We start from the raw sequence: 12,373 nt of genomic DNA on the forward strand, positions 1-12,373 counted from the left end.
TTTTCTGGGCTCCAAACTCACTGCAGATGGTGACTGCAGCCATGAAATTAAAAGACGCTTACTCCTTGGAAGGAAAGTTATGACCAACCTAGATAGCATATTCAAAAGCAGAGACATTACTTTGCCAACAAAGGTCTGTCTAGTCAAGGCTATGGTTTTTCCTGTGGTCATGTATGGATGTGAGAGTTGGACTGTGAAGAAGGCTGAGCGCTAAAGAATTGATGCTTTGAACTGTGGTGTTGGAGAAGACTCTTGAGAGTCCCTTGGACTGCAAGGAGATCCAACCAGTCCATTCTGAAGGAGATCAGCCCTAGGATTTCTTTGGAAGGACTGATGCTAAAGCTGAAACTCCAGTACTTTGGCCACCTCATGCGAAGAGTTGACTCACTGGAAAAGACTCTGATGCTGGGAGGGATTGGGGGCAGGAGGAGAAGGGGACGACAGAGGATGAGATGGCTGGATGGTATCACTGACTCGATGGATGTGAGTCTGAGTGAACTCTGGGAGTTGGTGATGGACAGGGAGGCCTGGTGTGCTGCGATTCATGGGGTCGCCAAGAGTCGGACACGACTGAGCGACTGATCTGATCTGATCTGATAAGGGCCTTTCACGTATTTTTGGAGTACTAACTTTCCTTGGATCTCATCTCACTTTCTACTTTGATTTCCTCTGTTTTATCAATTTATTTGATATCTCATGGTATTATGTGTGCATGTCAAGTTGCTTCAGTTGTGTCTGATTCTTTGTGACCCTAAGGACTGTATGTAGCCCACCAGGCTCCTCTGGCCATGGGATTCTCCAGGCAAGAATACTGGAGTGGGTTGCCATGCCCTCCTCCAGGGGATCGTCCCAATCCAGGGATCTAACCTTCTTATGTCTCCTGCATTAGGAGGTGGGTACTTTACCACTAGCGCCACCTGGGAAGCCCTCTCATAGTATTATATGTGTCCTTAAAAATTTTTTTGTGTTATTGTGGTAAGAATACCTAATATGAAATCTACCCTCTTAATAAAATTTTAAGTGTATAACATTATTATTGATTACAGTTATTATGTGCATTCTTTTTTTTAAAGTATTTATTTATTTGGCTGCACTGGGTCATGACTGCAGCATCTGGGATCTAGTTCCCCAACCAGGGATCAAACCTGGGCCTCCTGCACTGGAAGCATGGAGTCTGGGCCATTGGACCACCAGGGAAGTCTCTATATGTGCATTCTTACAAGCTGCCTCAAATCCCTTCTGGAGTGAGGTGGGATGACAGAGAGAGGAAGAAGAGAGGACAGGGTAGGTATTACTGAGACAGCAGAGCGCATCCCGCTAACTCACCTACCTCTTCTCCTGCATGTCTCTTCCCCTTCCTGGCTGTGAGCCTGTTCACCTTAACCTGATTTCCTCTGGACGGATGTGCCAGGTGGGGCCAGCATTTCCTGCTTCCCCCTCTACTGGCTGCTGAAGGCCCTCCTGGCTGCTCTCAGCTAAAACCCCACCTTCATCCCTTCTCCCCGCCACTGCTCCACCCCTGCCTGGATCCAAGCTGGGGAAGGGCATAAGCACATCAGAGGAGTCACACTGATGGAGTCAGGGGGTTAGGGTGGGACAGCCTGGCTCCTCTCTCCTCCTGTAGCACCTCACTGCCTGGGATCAGGTCATTCGGAGTTTTCTAAACAGTCCCGACTCCAAATGTTCTAACCCTTCAAATCAGTAGTTTTCAGACTTCAGTGTGTATCAGGATCACTGGAGAGACTTGTTAAAAATGCAGATTGCCAGGCATCACTAATCTGAGGACAAGGTGAGGTTGACTGCACCCCCAGGGATGCTTAAGGGAGGTCTGTATACCACACGGAGAAACGCCACCATGTGCCACTAGAGAGTTAGCAATTCCAGCACCTTGGCATCCAAACTAGCGCTTCCAGGCTACACGTGGTACCCAGAGATGCCCCATCACACCACACACTGGAACCTCGTGGCTCTAGGTGAGGGAGTGGCAAGACCACAGCAGGGTCCAGAACCAGCCAGGGCCGGGGCAGGTCACCAGCTCCACCACTGACCAGACTGTGACAGTGTGGCAGGCTGAATGATGCCCCACAGGTACCCAGGTTCTAAGCCCTGGAGCCTGTGACTACCTGGCACGGCAACAGAGACTTTGCAGGGAATTCGCTGGTGGTCCAGTGGTAAGGACTCAGCACTCCCATGCGGTGCAGTGCAGCCAAAAAAAAACCAAACCAGGCTTTGCGGGTGTGACTGAGTTAAGGATTTTGGAATGGGGAGACTCATAGGCTTAGAGAATGAACTTTCGTTTTTGGCCATGCCACACAGTATGTGGGATCTTAGTTCCCCAACCAGGGATCACACCCATGCCCCGAATTGGAAGCTCGGAGTTTTAACAAATGGATTGCCAGGGAAGTCCCTAGAGAATGAACTTAAGGTTCCTGGGGGAAGGGACAGTCAGGGAGTTTGGGATGGACACCTGCTATATTTAAGATGGATAACCAGCAAGTACAGCACAGGGAACTCTGCTCAACTTTTATGTGGCAGCCTGGATGGCCAGGGAGTCTGAGAGAGAGCAGACACATGAACACATGTGACTGAGTCCCTTTGCTGTTCACCTGAAACCATCACAGCATTGTTAACCGACTCGATCACAAAACAAAAAGTTGAAAGAAAACGGAAGAGACTTTGCAGGTGTGGCTGAGCTAAGGATCTTGGGATGGGGAGGTCAGCTTGGGTCATCCATGTGGGCCCCAAATGTCATCACGAGTATCTTTAAAAGAGGAAGGCAGAGGGAGACCTGAGAGAAAGAGAGAAAAAAGAAACTGATGCAAGATGCCACACTGCTGACTTTGAAGAAGGACAAAGGAGCCAAGAAATGCCGCTTTTGGAAGCTGGAACAGGTGAGAATGGACTTCTCCCCTAAAGCCTCCGGAGGGAGGAAAACACTGATTCTAACTCAGTGAAACTGATTTTGGACCTTGGACCTCCAGAATCAAAAGAGAATTAAGTGTGTATTGTTTGAAGCCACCGAGTTTGTGGTCATTTGTTAGAGCAGCCATGGGAAATGCACACACCTTGGCTGAGTTCCGCTCCGAGCCTCAGCTTCCTCATCTGTAAAATGGGTCACTAGCGCCTACCTCCTCAGATCATTCTGGGAAAGGAGGTGCTCAGTGCTGGCACCTGGGAAACGGCGCTGGGCTTACCTGGTAGCAGGGTTCACAGAGGGGCCGCCCATCCTTCTGGTAGAAGCTCTGCCCGGCCAGCTGGCGGCGGCAGACACGGCACGTGAAGCACTGGGCATGGTACTGCCTCTTCATGGCCTCTACGGCCAGCTCTCGGGGGGACACAGTCTTGTGGCAGAAGGCACAGATGTCTAGGGTAGAGGAAACAGGCTGTGATCCTCCCAGCCTGGGAGAACTGTACCCAGTCACCACCCAGGACCTAGCTAGAGTGCCAGGTTTCTTCCTCAAACCCCCAGAGGCTGTAAGCACAGCCTCAGCTCATGTGGAGGATCATGAGGGACATTAAGAAGGAAGGTGAGTGGCCTTTAAAAGGCTAAAATCAAGGTGCTTCCCTGGAGGTACAGTGGTTAAGACTGTGCTTCAAATGCTGGGGCCTTGGGTTCAATCCCTGGTGGGGAAACTAAGATCTCACATGCCACACAGTGTGGCCAAAAAAGGAGAAAAAGCTAAAATTCAGACAGGTAGTGTTAGGACAAATGAGTTGCCATCTGCAAAAAAATCAACACAAGACAGACAGCTCCATAGTAACAGCTTACACCCAGCTAATTCAAAATGTAGCAAAGATTCAAATGTGAAAAGGGAAACCGTAAGAACACAGGAAGAAGTCAGAGAAGAATTACTTCATAACCTGGGACTAGAGGAGGCCTTGGTACATGGTAGGCACTTAATAGCCATTTAGTAAATGAGTAACAGACAGTGCTGGAGAAGCTGTGAGCAGATGGGCACTCTGACACCATTGGTGGGAATGTAGATGGGGATGACCAAGAAGGACAACTTGGCAAAAATATCACAGTGCCTCCTCTTCTAGGAATTTATCTCAAGAACTTGCACACGGGCAAAATGATTAGGTGCAAGGCAATTCACTCAGCATGACCACCTGAGCACCTGTCCACAGGCAACCAGTTAAATGCATGTAGTCAGGCCCAGCTAAGGAATACTATGCAGCTGTGAAAAAGAACAAGAAAACTCCTTATGTTCTGATGCGAATGCGTTCTAAGACTGAATGAAGAAAAGAAAGTAAAGTGCAGAACAGCACAGAGCTCGCTCCTATTTGTGAGGAAGGATATATTTGCATCTGCTTGCATATGCATAAGACACCTCTGAAAGGATGTGCACCAGATATTAACAGACTGTCTATCTGGAATGTGCCTTTCTGTGCTTTTTATTTTTATTTATTCTTTAAAAATTTGTCTCTGTATTTATTTGGCCATGCAGGGTCTTAGACGTGGCATGCAAGATCTTTAGTTGCAGCTTTCGAACTCTTAGTTCCAGCATGTGGGATCAAGTTCCTTGACCAGAGATCGAACCTGAGCTCCCTGCATTGGGAATGCAGAGTCTTAGCCACTGGACCACCAGAGAAGTTCCTTGTGCTTTTTATTTTGTACTATGTAAGGGTGCTATGTATTCAAAAACTTAAAACAGTGAAAAAATTCCAGGCATTTTTGCCATCACGGCAAGTTTTCAATGGATTTTAGTTATAAAGGAAAAAAAGGTTAAGGCAGTAAAAATAAAATTGCCTCACAACTATAAGGCCCATTACTGTACTGTGAGTTGGTCCCTGTTCCCCCAGCTGCTCCCTAAAGTCCATGCTGGCCCCACGAGGGCCCAGCGGGCCACACAGACTCCTTCCGGTCATACCTGTGGAGGCCTCTCTCTCAGGGAAGCTGACAGGCTCTTCGGGAGGGGGCGGCAGCTCCTCCTCTGCGGGCTTGAGATGACTGGGCCGAGGCTGCAGTGGAGGCCCCTCCACCAGGGCCTGTGGGGACAGAGGGGAGAAGAGTCATCCAACAGGGACACCACACAGTTCTGCCCCTCATCTGGTGGCACCAGGCACAATTAGCCCCCCTCCGCTTTGATAGTTTCTACTGTTAGCTGTGCCTGGTCCTTGTTGCTGTTTGGGCTTTTCTCTAGTTGCAGGGAACGGGGGCTACTCTCTAGTTGCAGTGAGTGGGCCCCTCACTGTGGTAGCCCCTCCTGCTGCAGAGGAGCCCAGGCTCTGGGGCCTCAATAGCTGTGGCTCCAGAGCACAGGCTCAGTAGTTGTGGTGCAAGGGCTTAGCTGTCCTGTGGCATGTGGGATCCTCCTGGACCAAGGATCTCCCGCATTGGCAGGCAGAATCTTCACTGCTGAGCCACCAGGAAAGCCCCCTTCATGAACCCCCTGGTGAAGAGGCATAAACTGAGGCCAGCTCTCCCAACTCCTTGCTCTGGGTTCCTTTACCCAGTCAATGGTATTTCTTTCTGCTTCTAAGGAATCTCCTAGAGTCATGGTTCCCCTCGGCCTGGAACCCTCCTATGTCTACAATGCCCCTGTCAAGGGCAGAGGGTTAGAGATGGGTTTCCTCTGCAGGATGAAGGATTTAGATTAGATGCAGGGGAATGTCCTCCTCAGAGCTGATGGAAGTACTGATGTGGACAGGGTGTGGCATCCCTTCTCCAGGGATCTTGAGAAACACATCCAACTTTTACCGGCCTGAAAGAGCTTTTTAGAGGGGCTGCCCTCGAGTAGGAGAAGGGACCTAACAACCTCCAAGCTTAAAATCTGGAAAGCCCCCACCCCCCAACCCTCCCTCCTTTGACCCGTGGAGCTCCATCAGGTACCAGGCGTCGGCAGTACCTGTGGCGGGGGTGGGGGAGGGGGCAGGTGCAACTGCTCTAAGTCTGAAATGAGTGATGCCCCCATCGCGGAGTGGGGCTCTTCGTCAGGAGGGGGCAGGTCCGCTGGAGGGGGCGGAGGCGGAGGTGGGAGGAGGTCCAGGTCTGGAAGTGCATCGTCAACGTCCAGGGGCGGAGGAGGAAGCGAACACCCTGCAACCAGAGGGAGCAGGTGGGTTGGCCAGAGTCTCTGCAGGTGCGCAGAAGAGGTGACACTAACCCAGGAGGCTGGGCAGCATGGTGGCTGAGGGCTCAGGTCCAGTGTCGCCCAGATCTGGGTTCCAGCGCTGACACCACCACTGACGTGCTGGGTGTCCTTAAGCAAGAAACCATCTCTCTGAGCCTCAGTTTGCTCAACTGGAACATGGGTCTCAATCGCTTAGGGTGGTTCATGAGGATTAAGTAAAATGATGCAGGTAAGGGCTTGGCATGTGGCCCAGGCTCAGAACACAGTGGCTGCCAAAGCCTTCAATAACAAGCCTCCCCCAGCGGGGTGCCAGAGCACTGGAAACCCCATGAGAAGGGCCTTGTTCAAATGTAAGCAAAACCAGCTCCTAAGACAGTGATTCTCAAGGTGTCACTCCTGGACCGGCAGCAGCGGCATCACCTGGGATCTTGTTAGAAGCACAACTTCTCAGCCTACCACAGAGCTGCAGAATCAGATGCTCTGGGGCAGCGCCTGGTCATGGGTGTTTTGGAAGTCCTCCAAGTGACACTGACGCCACTCAAGGTTGGGAACCACCACCCAGTTACATAACAGATTCAGGTAAGTACTATCAGGTGTTGAAAGTATCAAGGGGACGACAGTCAGTAGGGAACTTTCCAGAGGAGCTGCTCAACTATCACCATCACCACCCGAACCCACCGATAACCCCAGCAGACATCAGACGTCTTCTGACTTGTGTTACATATCAGAAGGGATGGCCGGCATTGATGAAATGCCTTACAAAAAAAAAAAAAAGCCAAGGGAATTCCCTGGAGGGCCAGTGGCTAGGGCTCCGTGATTCCACTGCAGGGGACACAGGTTCGATCCCTGCTTGGGGAGCTAAGATCCTGCGTGCAGCATGGTGTGGCCAAAAAAAAAAGTGAGGGGGAACAGAGGGACAAGTTGGATGAGACCACCCAGGGACCCAAAAGAACCAGTCAGCAAACAGGACATTCTACAGAAATGGACTGTTTCTGCAAGAAATTAAGGGCATGGAGAGATCAAGAGAGGGGGCGTCCCTAGAATTAAGAGATTTATATAATGTATAGATCTGTGCTGTCCAGTACAGAAGCCACCAGCCACATATGGCTCTTGAGATGTGCTTAGTACTAAAAAAAAGAATGTAAAATATCTCATTGATAAAAGTAATATCATTTTACTTTTTTCCACATGGATGGATACTAGAAAAATTTCAATTACATAAGGTTTCCATTTGTGACTCACATGGTATTTTATTGGCCAGCACTGCTATGGATCTCACTCGGGTTCCAATTCAAAGGATTAATCATCTCATTTAATTCCCCTCATTTTGCAGACAAGGGAAAGCATGTCAATTACAGATAGACTATTAGATAATCCTAGGCATTCCTGTTGATTTTTTTATATATTATTTGGACTTGAGGTTATGTAAGAAAACAACCATTCTTACCGTATGTGGGGCTGAAATGACTTGATTACTGGCATTTCCTTTAAATACTTCACAAGAGAAAAAAAAAAAAAAGGGAACAGATGAAACAAATGTGGCCAAATGTCAATAATTGCTGAAACCAGATGTGGGATATACAGGGGCTCCTTGTACTGTTTTCCTTGTTGTTTAATTACTAAATTGGGTCTGACTCTTACACTCATGATAGTGTAACCTCCTCCCCTCCAGGTTGTCCTGACAAGGGCCTGCCCACTCCCTAGGACTCCTCCTGGAACTCCTCCTGGAACTCCAACTGGAGGGGTCAGGAGAGAAAGCACAGCGCAGGACTGTGTCCACTGCCACACTCAGGGTGAGTGCTGTTAATAATGCCCTGGCAGAAAGAGCACGGAGGCACTCTGCCCACCTCCTATCAAGGGCATATGAGGTCGGCCAGGCTCCAGCGAGGTCAGACCGCCCTAAACACCCAGGGAGAGCAGACAGAAGGGGTTTAAGCCCGGCTGCCTGAAGGCCTGGGCTCTGGTCCCATTTCCTGGGTGTTCACTGAGGCACCTCTCTGGCTTTAGGTTTCCCACCAGTTCGACAAAGATAAGCCCTCTCTGTTCTCTCCAGGGCTGTACAGGTGGAAAGCTTGTTCTAGACCTCTGAGTCGGCCCCAGAATCACCTAGAGGCTTTTCCAAAAGTCAAAGGATGGGCCCCACCCCAGCGCTTCCGATTCAGCAGGTTTGGAGTCAGCTTTGGGAATTGACATTTTTGAAATGACACTGAATTTACACTAGAATTTACATTTCCCAGGTGATGCCGATGCTGCAGGTTCAAAGGCCACACTTTGAGAACTACTCATCTGTAAGTCCTACCTGCGGACCAGATACTCATTCTCCAAGTGTGGTCCCCGGGCCAGAGTATCAGTTACCAGGAAACAGGTAAGGAATGCAAATTCTTGGGCCCCACCGCAGACTTGCTGAATCAGGAAGGCCCAGGGTGGGGCTCAGCTGGCTGGGTTGGAACAAGCCCCCAGGAGATGCTGAGGCTGCTAAAGTGTGCGAATCTGTGCTACATGAGCTGACTGAGTCAAGAACCAGGTCACTGAGAGAGAGCAGAAGCACTGAGGCCTCTCCCAAATGCCTGAGGTTCTCGACATTTGGATGTGAAGGGTGGGCAGGTCCCAGCCAGGGCAGGAATTCAAGAGGGAGAGGGGAGACTTCTGCCAGGATGAAAGGGTTCAAGAAATGCTGGTGGGTTCCTGAGGGGACAGGGCTTCCCTTGTGGCTGGCAGGTAAAGAATTCACCAGCAATGTGGGAGACCTGGGTTTGATCTCTGAGTTGGGAAGATACTCTGCAGAAGGGAAAGGCTACCCACTCCAATATTCTGGCCTGGAGAATTCCATGGACTGTATAGTTTATGGGGTGGCAAAAAGTCAGACATGACTGAGTGACTTTCATTCATTCATTCATTCATTCCTGAGGGGACAAGCATAGGTCAGGTGTCAGATGACGGCCTGCTGTAGATCTGGCTTTAAGCAGAAGGTAGGCCCCCAGAGCCCACCTCTGTGTTTTGTGGTCAGGCTTATGACCTCTGCTCACTTAGAACTTCTTACTCCAAGCAGGGCTGAGCCCCGAGATTGCCAAGTTGGCCAGCAACATGGCTAACCGGCCACTGTACGTCTATCCCCCACTGAGGAAGGCCTGTCAGGTTTTACAACCACACTCCCAGGATCTTCTGTCTATAATTCCAATAAGTCATGAAGACATCCCAGAAGGTTTGGCATTTTGGCATCTAAACTCGATTTCCTAGGCTCCCCCTCTCCTACCCAGAAGGAACATAATTTTTTTTCCATCGGGTCAATGTCCTGAGGTGTGAATCTTGGTCATCATGGTCCAGGTTCTTCTCTACAAGGCTTCCCTGGTGATCCAGTGGTTAGGACTCAGGGAGTTCACTGCCAGGGCTTTGATTCCATCCCTGGTTGGGGAACTAAGATGCCCCGAGCTGCGAGGTATGGCCGCAAGGAAAAAGGAGAAGTAGCAGGAGGATGTTCTTGGCATGTGTCGTTAGGAAGGAAAGACCAGTCTAGGAGGCTGTGTTATACTGAAGAAGCGCGTTATATGAATGTCCATGCGTGGTCCCTTCTCCCTCCTGTGTCTGGCTTCCTATAACCGACATTTGCTTTTGGTCTCTGGGGCTTCCCTGGTGACCAGACGGTAAAGAATCCACCTGCAACGCGGGAGATCCAGGTTTGAACCCTGGGTCAGGAAGATCCCCTAGAGAAGGGAACGGATACCTACTCTAGTATTCTTGCCTGGAAAATTCCATGGACAGAGGAGCCTGGTGGGCTACAACTCATGGGGTTGCAAAGAGTCAGTCACGACTGGGCAACTAACACTTTCACTTTTTCACTTTCTGGTCTTAAGGTGGTTTTCATGGTGATGGATGCACAAGGCTTCCTTAGCCTCACTCTGGAACAGCAGGAACCTGACTAGGCACCTGAGGACTCCAGCACTGAGCATCTCAGTGCCTCCTTGTTTCCAGCTGGCGCCCTTCAGACGAGCAGCTGCCTCAGGCCCTGGTGGCATCATCCCTCCTTGCTACTCTCCGATAGCTGAGATTTCATATCACATTTGCTCTTGTTCAGTTGTTAAGTCTTGTCAGACTCTTTGTGATCCCATGCACTGTAGCCTGCCAGGCTCCTCTGTCCATGGGATATCCCAGCGAAGAATACTGGAGTAAGGTTGACATTTCCTTCTCTAGGGGATCTTCCCAGACCAGGGATCGAACCCATGTCTCCTGCATTTGCAGGCAGATTCTTTACCACTGAGCCACCAGGGAAGCCCCTTCACATCACATACATGACCAAATTTCCATCCTCCAGAGGAAGAAACTAAGTTTAAAGAAGGAAACAGCTTGCCTAAGATCACACAGCAAGTGAATGTAGAGCTCAACAGAGAACAAAACTACCTCTCAGCTCCTTCAACTTACCAAATTCATCCCTGCCTCAGGGTCTTTGCACTAACTGTTCCCATTTCCCTTCTAGCTCTATAGTGTCCTTTAAGTCTTAACTGAGCTGAGATGTTACCTTCTTGGAGAAGCCATCCTGATTAACCCATAAAAAGTTGCACCTCCCCAACTCTTTACTGTGTTTAATTCTGAAACAGTCTTTGTGTCTTTCTGATATGATATTTTATGTTTTTACTATGTTTCCCCCACTAGGATATAAGTTTTATCCCCAGTGTCTGGCTCTGAATAATAAACAATAGGTATTCACACGGCAGATCCTGGGAGCAACACTTTCCATATGTGTTAACTTATCTAATCCTCAACGAGGACCCTTTGAGGTGGTTACTATCATTATTTCCATTTTACAGATTGAGAAACTGAGGAACAGAGAGGTAAAGTGGCCTGCCAAAGTCACACAGCCAACAAGTAAAGGAGTCAGGATTCACACTCAGGCAGGTGGATTCCAGAGTCGGCCTCGAACACAGTAGGTGCTCAACAAATGACCCGAGAGCCTGCCCTTTCCTCCGCATTTCAGTGCTGCCTCTGAGCCAGCCTCCCTCGTCCAGTGCCCTCACCCTCTTACCTCCATTGGAGAGCTGAGGTGGAACAGCTGGCCCTGGGGCTGCAGCCCTGCCAGGGGGCATCCAGGAGCGGAGCTTTCCCATCGAGCCAGCCCCGGGTGCCTTCGTGGGGGCAGATTCCCAGGGGCGGCCAGGCCAGGCCTCACAAGCTGCTCGCCTCACCTCCTCAACCACAGCCTCATCTCGACGTGGGGGCACCAGGGTGATAAAGACAGACGAGGCGACCCTCTTCTCAGGCTTGGAGGCCATTGTTTCAGCTTCTGGTGGGGCTGGGATCTGGATTTTCCTAGGAAGGCTGAGGTCCCCAACATTCAGGCCAGCTCCACTGAGCCACCCGCACCCCTGGTGGCTCTGGTTGGTCACCTGATCTCTTATTTAGCTGAAGGGTTTGGCAGAAATTCTCCTCTCTGCTCATCAATCCCTCTGCCTCTTGCCTTTTCTCTACATGTTCCACTGGACATTTTGCAAACAAATCTCGGGCCTGGAGTCTATTCTACTTAACAGTAAGTCCCTCTTGCGATTTGAGTCACAAAACCACAGTCAGAGTGCGGAGATAGCTGTAAACCCTGCTTTTCCAGATGGAGAGCAGCCCAGGCAGGGATTTGGTGAAGTCTGTGATGAGAACAAAAGAGGCAGATGACTAGTCCCCACTCCATCTCAGTGGGCAGGAGTGCGGCCTTCCAGATTTGTCATTGCCTTGGGGTCTGGCAGGGTCATTGGCATATCTCCAATAAGGAGGAGAAAGAAACAGAACCGAGCGTCTATCAGAGGGTGTGCCTGCCTGCCTTTCTCTCGTGCAAACAACTGGAAACTATGACTTTGCTCCCTCCCCCGTAGGGGAGAGAGAAATCGGGAACTGAGATGTTTGAAAGAATGGGGGTTCTGAGATGATGAAAGAATGGGGCTAGATGAGGAGGTTAAAATGCTGTTCCTGGATTGAGAAAGGGAAGATCCATTTTTCATAAGACCAACTGCAAAACGTACAATCGTCCGGGTAGGATCCTCCCACCGTGGCGTCCTGGCAGGTAGAGGGGGGAGGATGTCCAGCACCCAAGTGGTCAGACAGCCTTGCAGTAGACTGAGGGGCATCATCTGACACCCCCAGGCAGACACAGAGTGCAAGTCAGGCGGGCCTTGCCCCACCCTACGGCTCCTGCCCAGAATAGTGTATTGCAAGTACCCCATCGCTGATTTGCATCACCTACCAATATGTTTATGGATACATTTATTGACTTTTAATGCCACTTTAATTGTTTAAAAATTATTTATTTCTTTATTTTTGGT

At 50.0% G+C, this 12,373-nt stretch overlaps 1 protein-coding gene across 4 annotated transcripts in view; it reads right to left on the bottom strand.

The window, feature by feature from the left end:
* The window catches only part of FBLIM1 (filamin binding LIM protein 1), a 27,500-nt gene that overhangs the window by 10,177 nt on the left and 4,950 nt on the right, over positions 1 to 12,373 (bottom strand). For all 4 annotated transcript variants that reach the window (XM_010850038.1, XM_010850036.1, XM_010850035.1 and 1 more), the window contains 4 exons: positions 11,092 to 11,358; positions 5,850 to 6,040; positions 4,872 to 4,989; positions 3,195 to 3,364 (listed from right to left, as the gene is read on the bottom strand). In XM_010850038.1, the coding sequence (XP_010848340.1) occupies positions 3,195 to 3,364; positions 4,872 to 4,989; positions 5,850 to 6,040; positions 11,092 to 11,338 (726 nt within the window). In that variant the 5' untranslated portion in view covers positions 11,339 to 11,358. The remainder of the gene's footprint in view (positions 1 to 3,194; positions 3,365 to 4,871; positions 4,990 to 5,849; positions 6,041 to 11,091; positions 11,359 to 12,373) is intronic.

This window comes from Bison bison, unplaced genomic scaffold, assembly GCF_000754665.1.
Source record: "Bison bison bison isolate TAMUID 2011002044 unplaced genomic scaffold, Bison_UMD1.0 scf7180017864289, whole genome shotgun sequence".
Lineage (NCBI taxonomy): Eukaryota > Metazoa > Chordata > Mammalia > Artiodactyla > Bovidae > Bison > Bison bison.